Source organism: Pan troglodytes, chromosome 6 (genome assembly GCF_028858775.2).
Source record: "Pan troglodytes isolate AG18354 chromosome 6, NHGRI_mPanTro3-v2.0_pri, whole genome shotgun sequence".
Taxonomy (NCBI): domain Eukaryota; kingdom Metazoa; phylum Chordata; class Mammalia; order Primates; family Hominidae; genus Pan; species Pan troglodytes.
Genome location: NC_072404.2, coordinates 99536635 through 99556731, shown reverse-complemented (window position 1 = coordinate 99556731; position 20097 = coordinate 99536635). Strand labels below are relative to the sequence as shown.

Sequence of the window (20097 nt, the reverse complement as noted above, 5' to 3'; positions counted from 1 at the left end):
TACACCTATAAAAGATATAATATGCAGAGTAATGAAAACTATAAAGCCCAGGAAAAGGATACAGGAAAGGAGCTATTTTACATAGAGTAGTCAGAAAAAGGCACTCTGAAGAGGTGACATCTCAACATAGATGTGAATGATGAAAAAAAAAACTAATCATATAAAAACTGAGGCATAGGTAGAACATTCTAGACAGAGGATATAGAGAATACGAAGGGCCTAAGGTAGGAATGAGCTTATTTTTGAAGACACGCAAGAATACCAGTGGAATGTGAGTGGCTTGAGTGAGGTAAAGAGTGGCAGGAGATGAGTTCAGAAAGCGAGCAGGGTCCAGATGTTTTGGGGATTTGTAGACCATGGTAAAGAGCCTGGGTTTTATTTTAAAATTTATGTGAAAACATTGGAGAGTTTTGTGCATAGGAGTGACCGGATAGCATTTACATTTTTGAAGAATTACACTGGTTGCTGGGTGGAAAATATTCTGCTAGTGGTAGCAGGGGATGAGGGCAAGAGTGGGAACAGGAAGACCATTTTGGAAGTTTGTTGCAAGAATCCTAGGAGAGAGATTGCTGTGACTTGGACCTCGATGAGTTTAGTGAGGTTGCAGTTGGATGCAAAACATATTTTGGTGGTCAAGCCCGTAGAATTTGCTGGTAAATTGGATATGGGTATGAAGTAAAAGGAAGTACCAAAGATAACTCCTGAGTGTCTGTCTTGAGCAACTGGGCGAGAATGGGAAAGAAATTAAGATTTTACCTTTAGAATCTTATGTTTGAGATGCTTCTTAGATATTCAAGAGAAGTTGTCAAAAAGGCAGATGTAATAGGCTGCAGCTCAGGTGAAAGCCTAGGGATATAAATTTGGGACTCATCAACATACTTTTGATGTTTTTTGTTAGGTTGGTGCAAAAGTAATTGAGATTTTTGCCATTGAAAGTAATGGGGAAAAAAGCAATTACTTTTACACCAACCTAATATTTAAGGCCATGAGATTAAAGGAGATGACTACTTCTATTGTGGTTATAAAAAGAGAAGAAAAGGACATCAAAGAGTCAATCTTGCTAACATTGAGATGATAGGAAAGGGAAGAGGAGCCAGCAAATGACACAGAAAAGTCACTCAGGGAGTAGGTTTTCCCAGAAGCCAAGAAAATAAAATGTTTCAAGAGAGAGAGGAATAAACTTGTCAAATATTACTGGGTGAGCAAGTAAAATGAGGATTGAGATTTTATCACTTGGTCATCTTGACAAGAGAGGTGTAGTGCAACAGTGAGAGATAAAATTGTACAGAATAGAAGAGAGAAAATGGAAGAGGGGGACATAGAGATAACAAATGTAATCAACTCTCTCTAGTGATTTCTGCTGCTGGTCATTCCTGGGTTATATGTACCAACCCTGGGATCAACTAGAAAAGCAAGACCAATTATAAAAACTCTGTGCCTGAAGGTGTTGAGTAGCTAACAAAATGGTGATGGGTAATAAGTCTTGGAGGAAGAAAGAACCCAAGAGAGGTAAACCCAGCACTGAGGTTTACTTTTCCATTAGGGGATTCTAGAAGAGGTAACAGAGAGGTTAAAAGACTTGAACAGTACTTTTAGTAGCCTCAAGAGACTAATGGAACAAAATCTGTAATCCAGAGTATGCCAAGGAGGAGAGCCCTTGGAGCCACTCTCCATCAAGCTCTGGGTCGGAATCTCAGGGAACTTACTCTTAGGAATAAATGTGAACCAGAAGTAGTTCAAGTTTGGCAGGGGCTTAAACCCAATTTTAAGTAAACTCAATTCTTAAAATTGGGTTAAGAGATTCCCACATTGTTAGAGCCCCTAACTGGCTGTCTGAAGAAAACACAAATTCTCTCTGGAGTAACATAATGTCATCATAGCTTCAAATTATTTGTATGATTTTAAAAAACTATAAGGTCCAGCACTCAGTAAAAATAACCAGTTCATGTTAGGACATAAAATGAATTAATGAAAAATAAGGAGAAAAAAACCTGACAATAGAAACAGACTCATATGAACTTCAGATGATAATAGATTTACTTTTAAGATTCTTATTCTGCTGAAGGAGATTAAGGACAAGAGTAGGAAATTTGACAGAAAATTGGAAGCTATGAAAACAAATTAAAATTATAAAACTGAGTTTACCTCAGAACTAAAACTAAAAATTCAGTGGATAGATTTAATAACCAATTAGACACAATTGAAGAGAGAATTAAGAAATAGGTAGGATTACCCAGGAGGAAGTATAGAAAAAAAAGAAAATAAAAAGACAGAGTTATAAAATAGGAGATATAATGAGAACATCTAGCATGGGTAATTGAAATCCTGAAAAAGGAGAGAGAAAAATGGGACATCAGCAATATTTGAAAAGATAATGGCTGAGAATTTTCCAAATCTGATAATCGTATTAAACTCCAGGTTCAAGAATGCCTACAAGCCCTAGCTAAGATAACTAATAGGAAAACCAAAGTTAACCTCACTATAGCAAAAGTACTGAAAACTAACGCAAAAAAAAAAAAAAATTATAAAGTAGCCATAGGGATCTCTTGAAGCAACGGTTAGAATGAGATTTTTTGTCTTTCATCAGAAACAATGAAACTTTCTACAAAGTTCTGAAAGAAAATAACTGCCCTCCTAGATTTCTAAGCATCTAAAATGTATTCTTTAATAATGAAGATAAAATAAAGATATTTTAAGAACAAAAACTTGTGAAAAAAAATTTTTTTTCCAGCAGGCATGCATTACACACTAAAAGGAACACTAAAGATTTTTTTTTTAACCTAAAGGGTAACTGTGTATAAATCTCAATAAATATAAAACCATAATTATAATTTCTATTGAGTTTAAATATATATAGAATTAAAACACATGACAACAATAGCATATATGTCAAAAGGGGGTTAACTGAAGTTAAACAGTAGAAGTTCCTGACATTGAACAAGAAGAGGTAAAAGTGCCAATTAATATTAGACTGCTATGTCAATGATGATATTATAATCTCTAGAGTAACTTCTAAAAATAGTAAGATGAAGTATGTTTGCTTGAGAAGGGAAAACTGAAATAATAAATAATCTCAATCAATCTGAAATGAGGTCATATAAGAGAGAAAGAAAAAAAAATAGAACTAATGAGGAAATGGGAAGCAAATAGTAAGGTGGTATAATGAAGTCCAAATATATCAATTATGACATTAAATAAGTAGGCCTATAGGTTGCAATTAAAAGCAAAGATTGCCTGACTGAAATTTTTTTTAAAAAACTAAACTATATACGGTTCTCAAAAGACATCTAAAAACATAGGAAAATAGAAAGGTTGTAAATAATAGGATGAGAAAACGTATGTCATGCAAATACTAACCAAAAGAAAGCTGAATAGGTAAATTAATATCAAAGTGGCAAGTATCTATAGTAATTTTGTTTTAAAGGTTAGCAGAGAAATGGGTAGAAACTACAGGGGGACGTTGGTCCAAATTTTTATTTATTTATTTATTTAATCTAATGCTTGGGTATTAATGGGAATAATCCAGCAGAAAGGGGTAAATTGATGACACAAGAGAAATGAGTGCAATTTAAGACCAAAACTCTTTGAGTTGGACATAGACTGGGAGAGGGATAATTTTTCTGTTGTAATATGCAGAAGATATGGGTACCAGACGCATGTACATCAATCAAGAGATTTTGTTGGTGAGAAGATGAACTCATTCTCTTCCAATTGCATCTATTTCCTAAGGAAAATCTACCAATTGGGTATAAGTGGAGACACTATTGTTGATTTTAGTGGAAGGAAGATGTGTAATAGCAGTTTTAATAGGAGAGAAAACAGAGTTCTTATAGAAATACATGAAGATAAGCCAGTACTGAAAGTACTCCCCCCACCAAGCTTGAGCCTCCCTCGAGTTCAGACTGCTCTGCTGGCAGCGAGAATTTCAAGCCAGTGGATCTTAGCTTGCTGGGATCTGTGGGGGTGGGACCCACCAAGCCAGACCACTTGGGCTCCCTGGCTTCAGCCTCCTTTCCACAGGAGTGAACGGTTCTGTGTCATGGGTGTTCCAGGTGCCACTGTGGTATGAAACAAATCTCCTGTGGCTAGCTTGGTGTCTGCCCAAACGGCCGCCCAGTTTTGTGCTGGAAACCCAGGGCCCTGGTGGCATAGGCACCGGAGGGAATCTCCTGGTCTGCGGGTTGTGAAGAACGTGGGAAAAGCGTAGTATCTGGGCTGGTGTGCACAGTACAATCCCTAATGGCTTCCCTTGGCTAGGAGACGGAGTTCCCTGACCTTAGTGCTTCCCTGGTGAGGTGATGCCCCACCCTGCTTTGGCTCGCCCTCCTTGGGCTTCACCCACTGTCTAACCAGTCCCAATGGGATGAACCGGGTACCTCAGTTGGAAATGCAGAAATCACCTACCTCCTGCGTGGATCTTGCTGGGAGCTGCGCACCAGAGCTGTTCCTAGTCGGCCATCTTGCCAGCAGTCTCAGATTCCACACTTAATAGGCCATAATTTCTTATAGGCTTCTTTAGACATGTAGTCTATGATCTGAAAAATCACATCAGAATCAGATATTTCTTTTTTGTTGCCATAAAACATTAAATGTAACTCATTAAAATAGTAAATATATCATTTTAACTTTTATTTTAAACCAAAGATAATAAAATCTCTATTGAGCAAATCTTTAAAGAAAATAAACCCCAGGTGGACTCATTTTGTTCAGGAAGGAGAGCTCTGCTTGGAGAAGGAAGGCACTGGGCTCACTGCCAGCTGTTTTCTAGGCGCTGTTCCTTCTACTCCAGGAGGACCCTGTGCGTGTTATAGCATAGTGACCCTCATATCTATGTTCTTATCTATAATTATCCAGATATGTGTGTTGACCATATCAAAAGTTTTATTTAAAAATTACCCTTTCAAAGGAGCAGGAAAAATACCTTTTCCTTTCCGCTTCCCAAACTATATGTCTTTCATAATTATATTTGTGTACCCTGAAACTAAAAAAACACACTGCATTCCTTAACAACTGAGATGATTGTAAACAGCAATACAATGTACAGAGCACACACTCTGTTTTTGTTTTGGTTAAAATATCTGCTCCTTCTGTGGAATTTTTCTATCCTGTTTAATGGTATCATTCTTAAGTTATCCAAGCTAAAAGAATCCTAGAAGCTCTACCCTAAATGCCTTCCTCCCCCTTGTTCCTCATCTTCTATTGTTCATGAATGATGAGAACTTCTATCTTCTTATCATATTTCATTAGCTCTCTTCTTTTATCTTCTTCTCTGTAATGACCTTCATTTGGGAATTTATTGTCTCTGCCCTGGGATATTGCAGTTGTCTCCTTAAATATTTTTGTTGTTTTCTAACTTGTCTTCACCCTTTGCCCCTCACCATCAAATTAATTTCCTGGATAGTCTACAGATAGATCTTTCTAGAATGCAAATCTGATCATGTTTAGCGCCTAAAATAATAATGTTTAGGAGCTCCCGAATAATGTTTAGCTCCTATTTAAAGTTTTTAATGGCTTCCCTACTCCCTAAAGGGCAAAACCCAAACTTAGTTTCATGTCATACAATGACCTTGACCTATCTATCCTTTGTCTATATGTAATCTGGTATTTCTTTCACATATTCTGTTGCAGCCACTCTAAGCTAGGTCTTCCAACACATCACATTACACCCTGCCCTCCCATTCTGAGGAACTTTTACATACACAATAGCCAGCTCAAACAGTTTATTTTTTTTCTGGCTCAACCTTATACTTTCCTGACTTTGCTCTTGTAAACGGAACCGGTCATTTCTTCCTAAGTGATACCAGTACATTTAGAATCCATTGGTGCACTAAAATTTGTCTTCCCCATGACTGCGAGTAGAGACTAGATCATTTCTATCTTGATATATCCTCGGTTTAGCACTGACCTGGCATATGGAATATGCTCTATAGATGTTGGCGAAGTGAGTAAAATTCAAGCTTATACCAGAACATTATAATTGTTCTTTTAAAGACATCTTTTATTGTTTTATTTGGCTCATAACAATATTACCCAACCATTGTAAAAACTTCAGAAAAGCTACAAAGTGTGAATGGTTTAGTTCTTACCAATCTATGAGTAAAAATGGAATCTAGATGTTTTGTGCCTTGCTTTTAAGGCCCTTGTTGATTCTCTTTCTCTTATAACTAGGAATCCTCAAAAAGGTATATTCTGTGTTTCAGAATAGGCCTATTGTTGCTTGTTACCATGGCTAACAAGACAGGGCTCCCATAATCAAGCCAGAACTCGGCTATTGTCCCTGAAAGTTTCACTGAGGTGCCACTTCACCTGCAAACAATTCCAAGCTGCAGCCTCTATAATGTCTTGGTACTAGGAAGGTTGAAACTTGATTTCTCCTTCTCAGTACTGGAGGAGCTGGCACTTTGCCATGCAGGTGAGACTATGGTACTTGACTGCTGCATCTCAGAGCTGGTTGATTACGGAATGACATGTGTCATTAGTTAAGTGGTCCCATAGTATGTTGTTCCCTTGATGAATCTGGTTTGCAATTCTAGAGTCCTAGATTTCTTTTTATTTTATGCTGAGTTTTTTCTCAAGGGCACTCTTGTCTGCCCTGGCTCCAGTTCAGAATTGCTGCTCTTAACTCCTTTCTTCACTGCCTGCGAATATATCTCTGTATGTCTGAACTCCAATAATGCAGAGTTCAAATTTGTGCCCAAGGAGGTTCCTTATCCCCCATGTAATAATGAATAATCATCCTTTGCAATAGAACAAAAAATAGAAAAACTGGACTCCACTTACTGAATAGCCTAATTGATTTTCCTAATTTGCACCATTAGCTCTATTGTCTTTAATAATAAATGGCTCACCACTATGAAAGATAAAGTTTGTGATTACTTTTGCTAATTATGAAAAACTTCTGAAGCAAACAGTTGAGTTAGCAAGTCCTGACAGCTAATGTATAATTTGTTCTTTCAGGAAATGTTTTATGTTATACTTTTACCAATGCATTAAAGTAAGTTAAACTGAATTGTACATGACTCAGGTGGAAATTATTGAATTTACTTTTTTTCTCCTGGATAGCCTGAGTTTCATTTTGCCTGGCTGTGTATCTGATATTACTGTGCTGCTTTACTTGTATAGACATAGTCTGAGTGTTTTTGGAGATAGGTGTTCCATGAGTAAAACCTGGATACAGACAAATGAAAGTTCTTTAACAATCGTAAGTAAATGCTTATTACACTTTTGTTGTAGATTCAGATAAAATTATCTTTTCATAGCTAATGATACCTGTATAATGGGTAGCAACAACTGGTATTTCAAAGCCCTTGATTATTTATAATGCTACATAATCTGACAAATCAGGTGTGATTTTTTGGTCATGCTTACTTTTATCATAAAGAAAGTGCTAGAGATTCGTTTTAAAAAGTTTTTTTGCTTTGAATAAAATCTGCAAGGAAATACAAATATTTCAAACTCATCACATATATACAAAGAGAAACATCAAGATCCTTGAATAATCATTTTATTAACAAATACAAACTTGAAATGTTGGTGATAAAATATATCAATATTGAACAAAAATGTGTGTAAACAGTAATTCTACAACTGGGAAGATATCTCAGTTTTGTTAATTTTGGTGACGTCTTCCCAACCATGTCTAATCTTCAGTATCTTCTTCCTCAAGCATGGCAGGAATAGTATGCTTTTAAATATCAGGACAACAATTGGAAGGAAAACAGCTATCATAAAAGTTGGAGGTGTATACCATACAAATTGTTTTATATCTATCCACTTATTCCAGGCAAAAATCAATGCGTGTATTGTGCCCAGTAGAAGGGAAACAATTCCTAGCTTGCTCTGCAAAAGAAAAACAAAATTGGTGAAGATTGGTTCAATAAGAGTTTATCCCATCCTACCTCATCTGGATATGCTCTGTTGCTTGGAAATCCTTTATCTATGATTGTTTTCCTATCACATTTCTCAACAATGTCCATTCACATCTTTCTACTCTTTTTGCCTGTCCTCCTCACCTTACTTTTGGGTAATTTCTTGTCTCCAAGCTGTCTAAGTGAACAAAATTCACAGCCTTTCTTTGAAGGCAGGTGATCAAAAACTTTGTCTACTCTTTCTCCACCATTTTGTTCATCCCCTTATGATATTTATTTTTTGTGCTTTGTCTCTTGTGTATTTGTCTTAATTCTGCTTATCACAGGATACCTAAAATCAGGGACTGAGTCTTACTTATAGCAGGATCCCTGCAGAATCAACACAATGATTTGTACATTTTAGATGCTCAATTAAATATAGGTAGATTGAAGATTATAGCAAAAATCAATTTGACTTCAGTGATCTTTATCAATTGTGAAGGCGACTAATGTGATTCACTCTGATTTTGATAAATGAATAATGAAGTGAATGAACTTGGCCTATGTTTTTAAAAAATCAAATATTCTGATAACATGGAAATAATATGAACAATTTTTTCAATGTCTGCACAAAATAGAGAGATCCAGAGATGTGATGAAACATTTCAGCCTGCATTGGGATGCTTTGTCACTACACAAATAAAGTTGCTTAAAAATAGTTGTTCACCTATGTAATCTCAACAGTGTTCTGACAACACCTATTTTATACGACTTCTGACCTCTATTCACTTTACTGGAAATGGTCATTAGCCTGCCAGAACAAATCGAACTCACAATTATTCAGGCGCATTCTTAAGTCCCAGTGAATACAATCAAATAGCTAAGTTTGAGTTTTCAGATGTGAATCTCCAAGGTAACTTGTAGTGTAACCAGTTCTCAGATTTTAAGTGAAACATTTCTAGGTTACTAGTTGAAAAATACATGTCATTGGTTGAAAATTAGTTTTACCAAATGTGTATTGTATACCTATTATGGGCTAGGTATTGTACATATAGTAGAATAGGCTCAGTTGTCAAGATGTAGTCCTAAATTCCTAATGAAGTCTAAAAAGCAGTGTTCATCATATGTGTAACAGGCAGAGCAATGTGTGAAGAAAGCTATTTAATGAGGACCAAAGAACTCCAGTGGTTATCAGGCTGAACCTACAAAATTAGGAAATTCTGTGAGAATGTTGTACCAACTCTAAGCCACACTGGACTAATTCAGATGGAGGCATACTTTCCAAACTAATCAGATGCCTAATAAAGTGGTGGAGTATATGTGTGGACATGTAGAAGGGATAGTTGCGAATGTCTGACCTTGTGGAAATTTCCAAAGATGTCTACCCATAAACGGTAATTGGCAGTGTTTATGACTGAATTAAATTTAGTCCTTTGAATCTTGTCAGACAAGGATCCCAGAGTGATTCTGGCACATCACTCTTCTTATGGATAATCTACCACCAGAAGATAAACCTCAGTAAATCTGAGATAGTTTTAAAATTACAAGAATATTTAGAAACTTCAAGTGAGTAAGTATATAAAATGTAAGCTGGAAAAAGCAGCCTTTGAAATGAGACACTAGAATATCTTTGGTAGATAAAAACTCTATTATTTCAAGGAGAGAGTTTTTGTTTCTGGAAAGTGCTAAGTTGTGTAACATAAAAGGCATTACTAAATTCAGGTGACAGGTAAAAGAATTTTTTTTTAAGAAATAATAAACCATGCATATTGGATTCCTAAAATATCACATTAGATGGGTAGCAAATTGTCTAACAAGTTTCAAATATTAGAAAGAGCAGGCTAAGTGTGGTGGCTCACAACTGTCATCCCAGCACTTTGGGAGGCCGAGGTGGGCGGATCATTTGAGGTCAGGAGATCGAGACCAGCCTGGCCAACATGGGAAAACCCTGTCTCTACTAAAAATACAAAAATTAGCTGGACATGGTGATGGGTGCCTGTAATCCCAGCTACTCAGGAGGCTGAGGCAGGAGAATCGCCTGAACCCAGGAGGCGCAGGTTGCAGTGAGCCGAGATCGTGCCACTGTACTCCAGCATGGGCAACAGAGCGAGACTTCATCTCAAAACAAACAAACAAACAAACAAAAAAAAAAAAAAACAAAAAAAAACAAAGAATATTTTAATGCCTTTTATTTATGTCTAGGAAACACTTGTCCTAATTAGAAGCAATAGGGAAAACAACAGGAGAGCACATTATTAATTGGAACAAGTATAAGATCTTTGCTGTTGAAAAACATTTGTTATTTTTTATGGGGTAAAGTCAACATATTCTATATCATAAACACAAAAAGAAGATTTACCTCTTAGGGTTATTTTATATATTATTTACCTGAATATAGTGAAATTCTCTCCATGTCAAAGAGTCACTCACAGATGGAATAGATGTCACAGCCAACAGAGCCAGTATTGCCAATCCCACAATTCCCAGAGACACATAAATCTCCATTCTCCAAACGTCATGCTCAATCCAGGCATCTTCTTTATTTTGTTGGACCTACCAGAAGGTAAATAAAGAAAGAAGAAATGCAAACAACAGTTATTTCCTGAATGTGAATCTCCTTCTACACTCTTCCCTGTGCCTACTATGAAGCCCTGATAACAGGTCTCCACAAATTTATGACTTTTTCTTTTTTTTTTTTTGCATTCCTCTAAGACAAATGACATAGGAGCTATCACTTTTTTTCTTGAATGCAGCACTTCCATAATCTATTAATTTTCTAATAATTATTTGATGGTTTACTTGGCTAGAACTGTAATGTGCATGCATATGTGGTAAACAAGGAGAAGAACAACAATATTAAAAAGTAATCTTGTGAGGGTGGTAGAAGTTTGAAATATGGCCTCGTCCATGAACAAAATGTTTCTGATGTTGCTAAAGTTGTACCTTATTTTCAGCTTAAAAAACATTTCTCAATATAAAACCGACTGACAACCAAGCCCTAGTGTAATTATAATAAAAATTTTAAAATAGATGACTTTTTCAACACAGAGTTTCAACAGGGTTGGGGTATTGATATTACAATGAGAAATGATTAATTTGTTAGGTGACTTAGACTTTTTATTAGTAACAGTGTCAACATTGTCATCTTACCTGTTGATATGCCCAGTTTAGCAACTTGTATCTGTAGGATCGCCTCATTGGGTAAGACAGACTATAAATTGCATGCAGTACAGCAAAAAAGAAACTGAGAAGCCCAAACTGCTTTCTTGTTAACATCCACTTATCCAACCAATGTGGAAACTTCTTATACTTGGTTCCATTATGAAGTTGGACAATTGCTGCTATCACACCTGGCAGGTAAACCAATGCCAAGAGAGTGATGGAAACCATTGGCAAGACTTTGTTGATGACCAGGATTGGAATTTTATAAAAATATTGTTGATGGGAAGTTGCTAAAGGGTGAATTACTTCCCTCAGAAGAGTGTAAAGAAAAGTCAGAGATGCTATAATAGCAGCTATTTTAATTGGCAAGTGCCACTGTGGAAAGAGTTCCTGTGTGTGCTGAAGTTCTGAAGGGCAGTCAAATTCATCAGCATGGGCTGTTTGGTGCAAATGCAAAAGCACAGGTCTTTTTAGCATGCTGGTCTCTCCCGTGTCCTTATGCTACAAAGGAAAGAAAATTAACATCTTAAAATTGAACAAAACAATGGGATATCTCTTGAACTAATTACTTATTGCTCAATCATTGTGCTTCTCATTGAATGAGGGCATTCAGAATCTTGCTTTTGAATACTGGTTAGTTGAAGATAGCATAGTCTATGTGGCACTGAAAGACTTTTGTCTTTAGGACAAAAGAAATACATGCTTCAAACAGGTAAGACAGTTAACTTGAAAAATGAAATTATTTCATTTTATGCACATTGTTACTCTTATAAAGTATATGCTTGTAATTTATTAATTACTTTTCCCTATTAAAATTATTAAGATTAAATAAATAATTTCTGCTAAAACTTCCATTGAGATAATTTGGAAGTTTGGAACCAAAATTTCTGCCACTTTTTCAGTCAAAAAATGTAGTAAGAAACACTTAATCCTGTGTTTGACCAAAAGTGGAACAAGTGATTCTTATCCAAAAGTAGATTTATTTGGTTATACAGTGAATCGTCAATTTACTAGATGATCTCTTGGTAAGCTGCCACTGTGTCTATGACAAAAATGCTTGCTTACAAAATTACTGTTATATGGGCATTGATGACTTTTTTTTTTTAAACTTAGAACTATAGACTGTTAGAAAGAATTGGAAGGGCCTTGGGGATGATCTGGTCCAAGGCTTTCATGGTATAAACAAACTAAGACCCCAGATTTTCAGTAACTTATTCAAGGTTATTCAGCTAAGTCCCTGACAATCAGTGAAGGTACTATTTCTCTCACATATGCTACTCTGTCCTTCACAGTATCACTGATGGTAATCCAAGTCCAGATATCAGCAGACTAGGGTGAAAAATCACTTTCATAACACTAGGAGATACAGAATGGCATCTGAATTATGTTTAAAGATGTAAATTATTATTTATTATTGTTATTATTAATATTTTACCAAATAATCGTCTTCTTCTAAATTTCTCCTAGGCTTCATTTTCCAAAGTTCTTCTTGGTTTGTGATGTCTTTTCTGCTTTCCATTAATTATATAAAATAGTATGGCTTCAGCCACCTGTAAAAATAAAAATAATTACTTTCATGTCTATTCTATTTATGATGTGAATGTTTGATGTAACAATATAAAAAATTTACTTACTTAAAGACTAGAATGGCAGATAAAATACAATAAAAATGGAAATAGTGACTGATTTATACATTTAACTTCATATTATAATCTGTAAGTTTCAAACCAATGCCCTCTTATCAACAGTAACTGCTCTTCTTTATCTACTTATTTGTTCAATGAATAACCCAGGTGCCTGTATGGATTACGAAGGGTCAGATGTTGCCTTTTACTTGAGGAAGATTTAATTTCAGGTTTCCATCTGGAGGAAAGCCAACTCCTTTCAATGGCAAATATAATTAGGAATGTATTATATTGAGAGTAATAATGTCATCAATGGAGGCTGGAGGTAGCTGATATAAGATTTATGTTTAACAGAATTTTGGGGTTGACACTGGAGTCTGAAACAGTATTTTCAGAGTACCATTTTTCTTTTGGAGTAAGAGGTTGGTCCTTGTTTGGAAGATGTGAATTGCTAGTATGTTTCCAGTGGGAATGGTGAGTTGTGCCGAATTAATGATGTGCCCAGTCTTCTGGTCAACCCTGTGGAAAATAACTTTTCAAATTTCTCACTTGATAAAAGAATCTTTTCCTTAGCAAACTCACAGATCCTCATCCAGGATTGGTGTAACATTTTTTAGGGAAAGAAAACATATGTCACAGTACTATTCATTGTTTTTATTAGTTCTGAATTTATTTCCAGAGGAACACATCTTCAATTTTCACTTTATGAAATTCAATGAGAAAAATAGATTAGATATACAACAATTTGATTGACAGAAAATATCCCAAGTGTTTCTGAATTTTAGACCACGTGTAGTACTTTTTTAGGTGGAAAGCTGTTTCCAGGAATAGTTTAAAATACAGTGATGTGTCACATAACACTTTGGTCAACGACTGACTGCATATGTAACAGTGGTCCCATAAGAGTATAATGGAGCAAAAAAATTCCTATTGCCTAGTATTTACAATACTATACTTTTTATTATTATTGTGAAGTGTACCCTTCTACTTACAAAAAAAGAGCTAACTGTAAACAGCCCTAGGCAGGTCCTTCAGGAGGTCTTCCAGAAGAAGGCATTGTTATCATAGAACATGGCAGCTCCGTGCCTGTTACTGCCCTTGAAGACCTTCCAGTGGGACAAGATATAGAGGTGGAAGACAGTGATACTGATGATCCTGACCCTGGGTAGGCCTAGGCTAATGTGTGTGTTTGTGTCTTAGTTTCAACAAAAAAGTCTAAAAAGAAAAAAAAATAGAAATAGAAAAAAAGCTTAAGGAGTAAGTACATAAACAAAATATTTTGTATGGCTGTACAATGTGACTATGTTTTAAGCTAAGTGTTATTACAAAAGAGTAAAAACAATAAGTTAATAAAGTAAAATTACAGTAAGCTAAAGTTAATTATTAAAGAAAAAAATTTTTCAATAAATGTAGGGTAGCCTTAGTGTACAGCGTTTATAAAGTCTATAGTAGTGTACAGTAATGTCCCAGGCCTTTACATTCACTCACTACTCACTCACTGACTCACCCAGAGCAACTTCCAGTTCTGCAAGTTCTATTCATAGTAAGCGTCCTGTACAAATATACAATTTTTTATCTTTTATACGATATATGTATGTTTACTATACCTTTTCTATGTTCAGATACACAAATACTTACTATTGTGTTTCAACTGCCCACAGTATTCAGCACAGTTACATGCTATACAGATTAGTAGCCTAGGAGCAATAGACTATACCATCTAGCCTAAGTATGTAGGAGGCCGTACCATCTAAGTTTATGTAAGTACACTCTATGATGTTTCCTCAACAATGAAATCCCGCCTTACAATGAATTTCTCAGAATGTATCCTGTCATGAAGAGACATGACTGTTCTTAAAACATTCTCCAAGTTTTAAAGGTTTAACCATAACAAAGAATAACGAGTTGCTTTTACATATGCCAACATTTACTTTGTTGAGGTACTCTTGGAATATTTTCCAGATATTATCTATTTCAAAATTACAGAACATTCATGATGAAGATATCTGTTGTTTTAGTTTGCCCACATTCTTTTCTGCTTTAAAACATTTCCTCCATTTGGAGAAATGCCCTTCCTCCCTCCAATGTGATTTTGGGAGATTGTGTAAAATAGTAACGCTCATTCCCTGGTCACAGAAGTGGGTATATGACTCAGGCCTGGGCAGTTTCCTGTTTTCCCATTGATTGGCTTAGCGATGGCACAGAACCCTACTTAAACCATGGTCATTCTCTGATATTTATATATGGAAGTGGAAGAGAGAGATGAGATGTCTTTAACATTTTGTTAAGATAGCACAGTATAAGCCTGCCATGCTTTTTTCTCCATGCTCTAAGAAGGAACATGTTTTCATTAGAAAAGAAGAAAGCCAACACGGAAGCAGAACAAGAAGCAGAGAAAGACACAGAAGAGTCCTGGCGGCATATTTCAGTATTTAGAGTCCCTGAGACTAGATCCTGAATTTTTCAGTTAGACAGTCAACACATTCCCTTTTTTTTTGGTTTAAGTTAGTGTGATTTGGGTGTTCACCACTGGCATGTAAAAGAATTCTGAGTAAAGCATATGCCAATCATCAAGTATTTATGAACCCAACTCTGTGACCAACATTAAAGAGGAAAAATAGAAATGACACTCATGCCTGCTCTGGAGGAAATGACACTCTATCTCCTTAAGAAGCATATTATTCCAAGTCATTTGGTGACTTAACCAACTGTATTACGCTGTTCTCGCACTGCTATAAAGAAATACCTGAGACTGGGTAATTATTATAAAGAAAGGAGATTTAATTGGCTCATGGTTCCATAGGCTGTAAAGGAAGCATGGCAACATCTGCTTCTGGGGAGGCCTCAGAGAGCTTATAGTCATGGCGGAAGGTGAAGTGGGAGCAGGCGTCTTACATTATCGCAGTGGTCCCCAACCTTTTTGGCACCAGGGACTGGTTTCGTGGAAGACAATTTTTCCAAGTAGGGGAAGGGGGATAGGGTTTTGAGGTGAAACTGTTCCACCTCAGATCATCAGGCAATAGTTAGATTCTCATAAGGAGCACACAACCTAGATCCCTTGCATGTGCAGTTTGCAATAGGGTTCATGCACTTAGGAGAATCTAATGCCACTGTTCATCTGACAGGAGGTGGAGCTCAGGCAGTAATGCTCGCTGGCCTGCCACTCCCCTCCTGCTGTGCAGCCCAGTTCCTAAAAGGACACTGACTGATACCAGTCTGTGGCCACGGGGTTGGGTACCCCTGCACTAACGTGACAACAGCACCAAGGGGGGGATGGTGTTAAACCATGAGAAACTGCTCCCATGGTCCAATCACCTCCCACCAGACCCCAGCTCCCACACTGGGGGTTACATTTCAACATGAGATCTGAGGGAGAGACACAGCTCCAAACCATATCACCAACATAATAGTTTGTGGGGTGGGGGAGGGAGGTGCTAGGAATGGAAGTGTCACCTACTATAATCAAATGTAAGAAATAATTCACTATGTTTAGAAGATCTTTTAACTTTGAGGGTTGCAGTATGGTAAGGATGCTAACAAATCCACCTACATTTATTCAATATGAATTCATTAACTATATTGTGAACAACAATGTAACGCAGGAGGAATGCAAAGTTAAATGAGATAAAGCCTCTGCTCTGAAAAACCTTGAGGTCTAGGAGAGAAGGCAGGCATTTCAACTGCATGGTAGAGCGATGTATCCTAGAGGAGGATAAAGTTTTATAGGCAGATGGTGGCATGGGAAGGGAAGTAGAGGAAAAGGCTCAGCGCTGTCTTCTAGACCCAGTCCTGGGGTAGCTAGCAGGTTGGCAGTGTTTGCTGACTGATGGCCACTACAAACGGAGTCTGGGTGGAAAACCAGAGTGGCCCTGGAGAGTTACCCAGCCATTTGTCTGCATGGTAAGGAGACCACACTCAAGAGCAAAGCCAAGGAAAAGCCCATGACAGTGAGGAAGCTTGTTGACTGTGTGGCCCACAGTCAACTCTATGCCCATAAGCCAGGAAAATAAACTATGAGTCAAATAAATTTGTTGGTTTCCATCAGACATTAACCAAAATGAAATTTAAGTTCTACAGTAAAATCTTTTCATAAAAAGAAAAATAACAGAAAACAACCTGGTGTTAAAATGTTAGGAACTCCAGAATTCGACCCAAAGTTCTCTTTCACCCTCTTTTAAAAAAAGTGAAGCATATTTCTAATGCGACTGCTGTTTTGCTGTACCAGGATGGCTGCCCTGGTGTTCCTAAATGTTGGCACAGCCCAACTTACTCATGTTTATGTCCCGCAGTTGAGAATATGAAGAAACCCAATGCCTGGAATACACTGTGGGTTGCATTGCATTTCCAACCTTTTATACTTTCAAGTGCACACTTGTTTTACATTTAACTAAGTGAAGTCGAGTTTTTTGTTTTTTTTCACTGGGCTGTTTTTCTTTTTAAGCATTGCTTTCCCTCTGTGCTTAACATTCATGTTAAATGAATAACCTTTTATTACACGTCAGGATGTGGAGGGAAATGTATTTTACAAAAGTAACAAAGTAAGAAATTTGGAAGTGTACAAAAAATTTATGTCTACAAACACCTTCCAGTGGATTTGACCAGAATTACATATTTAAAGCCTTGATTGACTATTTTGGAGGGAACCTGAACCCCACTCAGATCCTGAAAGAGTAGGGCCAGTGTTCTAAGGACTAAAAATGAAAACCTCTGTTACCAGGAAACCCGAAGACGAGAAGTAGCACGATTTTAAGTACTGTGCACCAGTCATTCGTCAATGCACAGCAAACTCTGGCAACTTTGCCACGTTAAAAAACTTGCCATCAAAATCCAACCTGAGCACAAACTTAATAATCTACCACAACCTTAAGCCCCTAGCGAAAAGGCTTCCTGTGAGTCCCTGGCTCCCCCCAACCCCCGGCCCGGCCACAACCCAGCTGGGCTGGAAGGCAGCACGCCCCAGAGCCGCGCATAAGCGGAGAATTGAGCAGCGCTCGCCCAGGAGGGCTGCCGTCCAGGTCACGAGAAGGCTTGCGACCCGCTACACCCCTCCCAAGACTGGGAGCGGGCGCCCAGCCTTGCAGGGACACGCGGGCGGACTCGAGGAGCAAACGGCCAGTGAGAACGATTCAAGGTACTCACCCACTCTTCGCCGTAGCTTGACCGTGAGTCTCGGCTGCCGCTGCTGCCCAGAGGCGCCGGCCCCACGCGGCGCCTGAGCCTCCAGAGCGCGGAGCCTCCAAGCCTGCTGCAGGCCCCGCCTCCTTGTCCGTTGCGCGTCCAGCGCCACCTGCTGGCGCCCCGCGTCCGCAGGGTTCGGGAAAGTCCTTGGAGGCTAAGACTCCCCAAGTCGCACTCCGGCCTCTCCCAGTTTCCTCTCAAATGCCGTCTGCCCTGCACTTGAGGTCCGTTTCGCGCCCTCCAACCCCTCGCCTTTTGTTTAATCTCCACTAAGGAACGTTTGTGCATTTCTCTAGAGCAGTGGTTCTCAGACTTTAGCGTGTATAAGATTACCCGGGGGCTTATTAAAACACCGATTGTTGGGCTGTCCACCCACAGTTTCCGGTTCAGTATGTCTGGGATGGGGTCTGAGATTCTCATTTCTAACAAGTTCCCATGAGATATGGAAGCATTCCCAGATCACACTTTGAGATAGACCGTTTAGAGCTTACAAACCCTCCCACATGTTAGCTTATTTATTTTTATTTTATTTTTATTTTTTTTGAGACGGAGTCTCAGTCTGTTGCCCAGGCTGGAGTGCGGTGGCGCGATCTTGGCTCACTGCAACCTGCAGCCCCGGGTTCAAGCGATTCTCCTGCCTCAGCCTCCCGAGTAGCTGGGATTACAGGCGCCTGCCACTGTGCCTGGCTAATTTTTGTATTTTTAGCAGAGACGGGGGTTTCACCATCTTGGCCAGGCTGGTCCTGAACTCCTGACCTCGTGATCCACCCGCCTTGGCCTCCCAAAGTGCTGAGATTACAGGCGTGAGCCACCGCGCCCAGCCACCTTATTTAAAACCTAACAGCCGGTCCTGAAGTGGCTGTGATTGACAGTTTGAGGAATCCGAAGCTGAATTTCTGAGAGTGACTTGCTCCCTGAATTGTTCAAATTGTGTACCTTTAATCGCACAAACCCTGCTCCCCAGCCGGAAAAAAAAAAAACCCTTAAACCCCATGTTTACTCCGTCCCTCCCTTCCTTGCCTTTGCTTTTAAGTGCAGCTTCCCATATCCTAGCTCAATGAAGTATTCCAAACCTAAAGTAAACTGTTAATATTCCAAGGTTTTAGAAAAAGACAACTTGAGCAGGGGGTTTACTTCTCTCCGTTGGAACCAGCCTCAAGATAGGGTCTGAGACATGAATTGCAAAATTCTGGGGATTTGGTATACAACATTCTCAGGACTAAGCTGAGTAGAAAACACAAAGGAAAATAAACGCGCAACCACATTTTCCATGATTGTTTTTTATTCACTGCCAGGGCACCGAAGACTGTTCATGTTTTAATATAAGTATTTTCTGTAGTCACTGACTTTCCTTGGATTAGTTTAAAGCCCTTTGAAGATTAAATTACCGTGGACTGACACCTTGTGGTGGAAATAGAATCTTACACCTGTTGTTTCTAGTGAAACTAGAAAATAATTTAAAAGTTTTAGAAAAGAAATCTGTGTAATCTTTGTATGTGTAGCACAGACTACAAAGAATTAAGACTTTTTAACTAAGCATTGTTGAGTTTTAAAAGTGATCATGGGTCTTAAATGGTCAGACAAAACGATATGCTTTTATTGTTTAACATTTGGTAGAACAAAGGTCATTCTCTTTTTCACAATCTATTTTCCATATGAAAAGGGCAAAGAGTTATTATTGTGTTAACATAATAATATATATTGATATGAATATGGCTATATAGCAAGCTGCACTTAAAACTGCTTTTCCTTTTCTAATTAAAACATTTAAAATCAAACCCCAAATATTTTTGTTTTATAATTAGACTTTAGCAATTTTATTTCTGCACTTCTTATAAAAGGTTTTTTTTGCCCAATATTTTAGTGTGGAGAATAAATAGAGTATGTTCCAAAGTAAAATGATTAAAAGTGTGAGATTATTTATCAATTAGTTTGTAGATATTATAAAAGCAACACAATATTCGATTAAGAAAAACATGTTACTAAAAAGCTTTTATTGAGTTGCCAGGAGTTAGTATCATAGATGAACTATCTGCAATTTTTGCATACAAATAACCTGTAATTTGAGGTGTGAGATAAAGAAAAAAAATTTTTGTGGGGGCGGGGGCGGGTAATACAATGCCAGAGCATCTCAGAATGCTGAGTCAGCCTCTTTAGCACATACTTTTAAAAACAAGTGTGGCCTGTGGAAAGCCACATTATGCTATTGCAAATGTTGAAAGGCAAGTTGCTAGTTTTGCTGTGACTCTAAACAACTAGAGGATTTAAAATGGGAGTTCGCCCAT

The 20097-nt window shown here is 37.8% G+C and overlaps 1 protein-coding gene across 1 annotated transcript; it reads right to left on the bottom strand.

Annotated features, from left to right (window-relative positions):
* Positions 1–7488: 7488 nt before the first annotated feature.
* On the bottom strand, positions 7489–18178 carry STEAP1 (STEAP family member 1). The gene is made up of 5 exons (XM_016945210.3): positions 17774–18178; positions 12445–12559; positions 10998–11510; positions 10236–10400; positions 7489–7839 (listed from the first exon to the last, which is right to left on the bottom strand). Exons 2-5 carry the CDS (start codon positions 12526–12528, stop codon positions 7582–7584), a joined length of 1020 nt encoding a protein of 339 aa, XP_016800699.2. The 5' UTR covers positions 12529–12559; positions 17774–18178; the 3' UTR covers positions 7489–7581.
* Positions 18179–20097: the final 1919 nt, after the last annotated feature.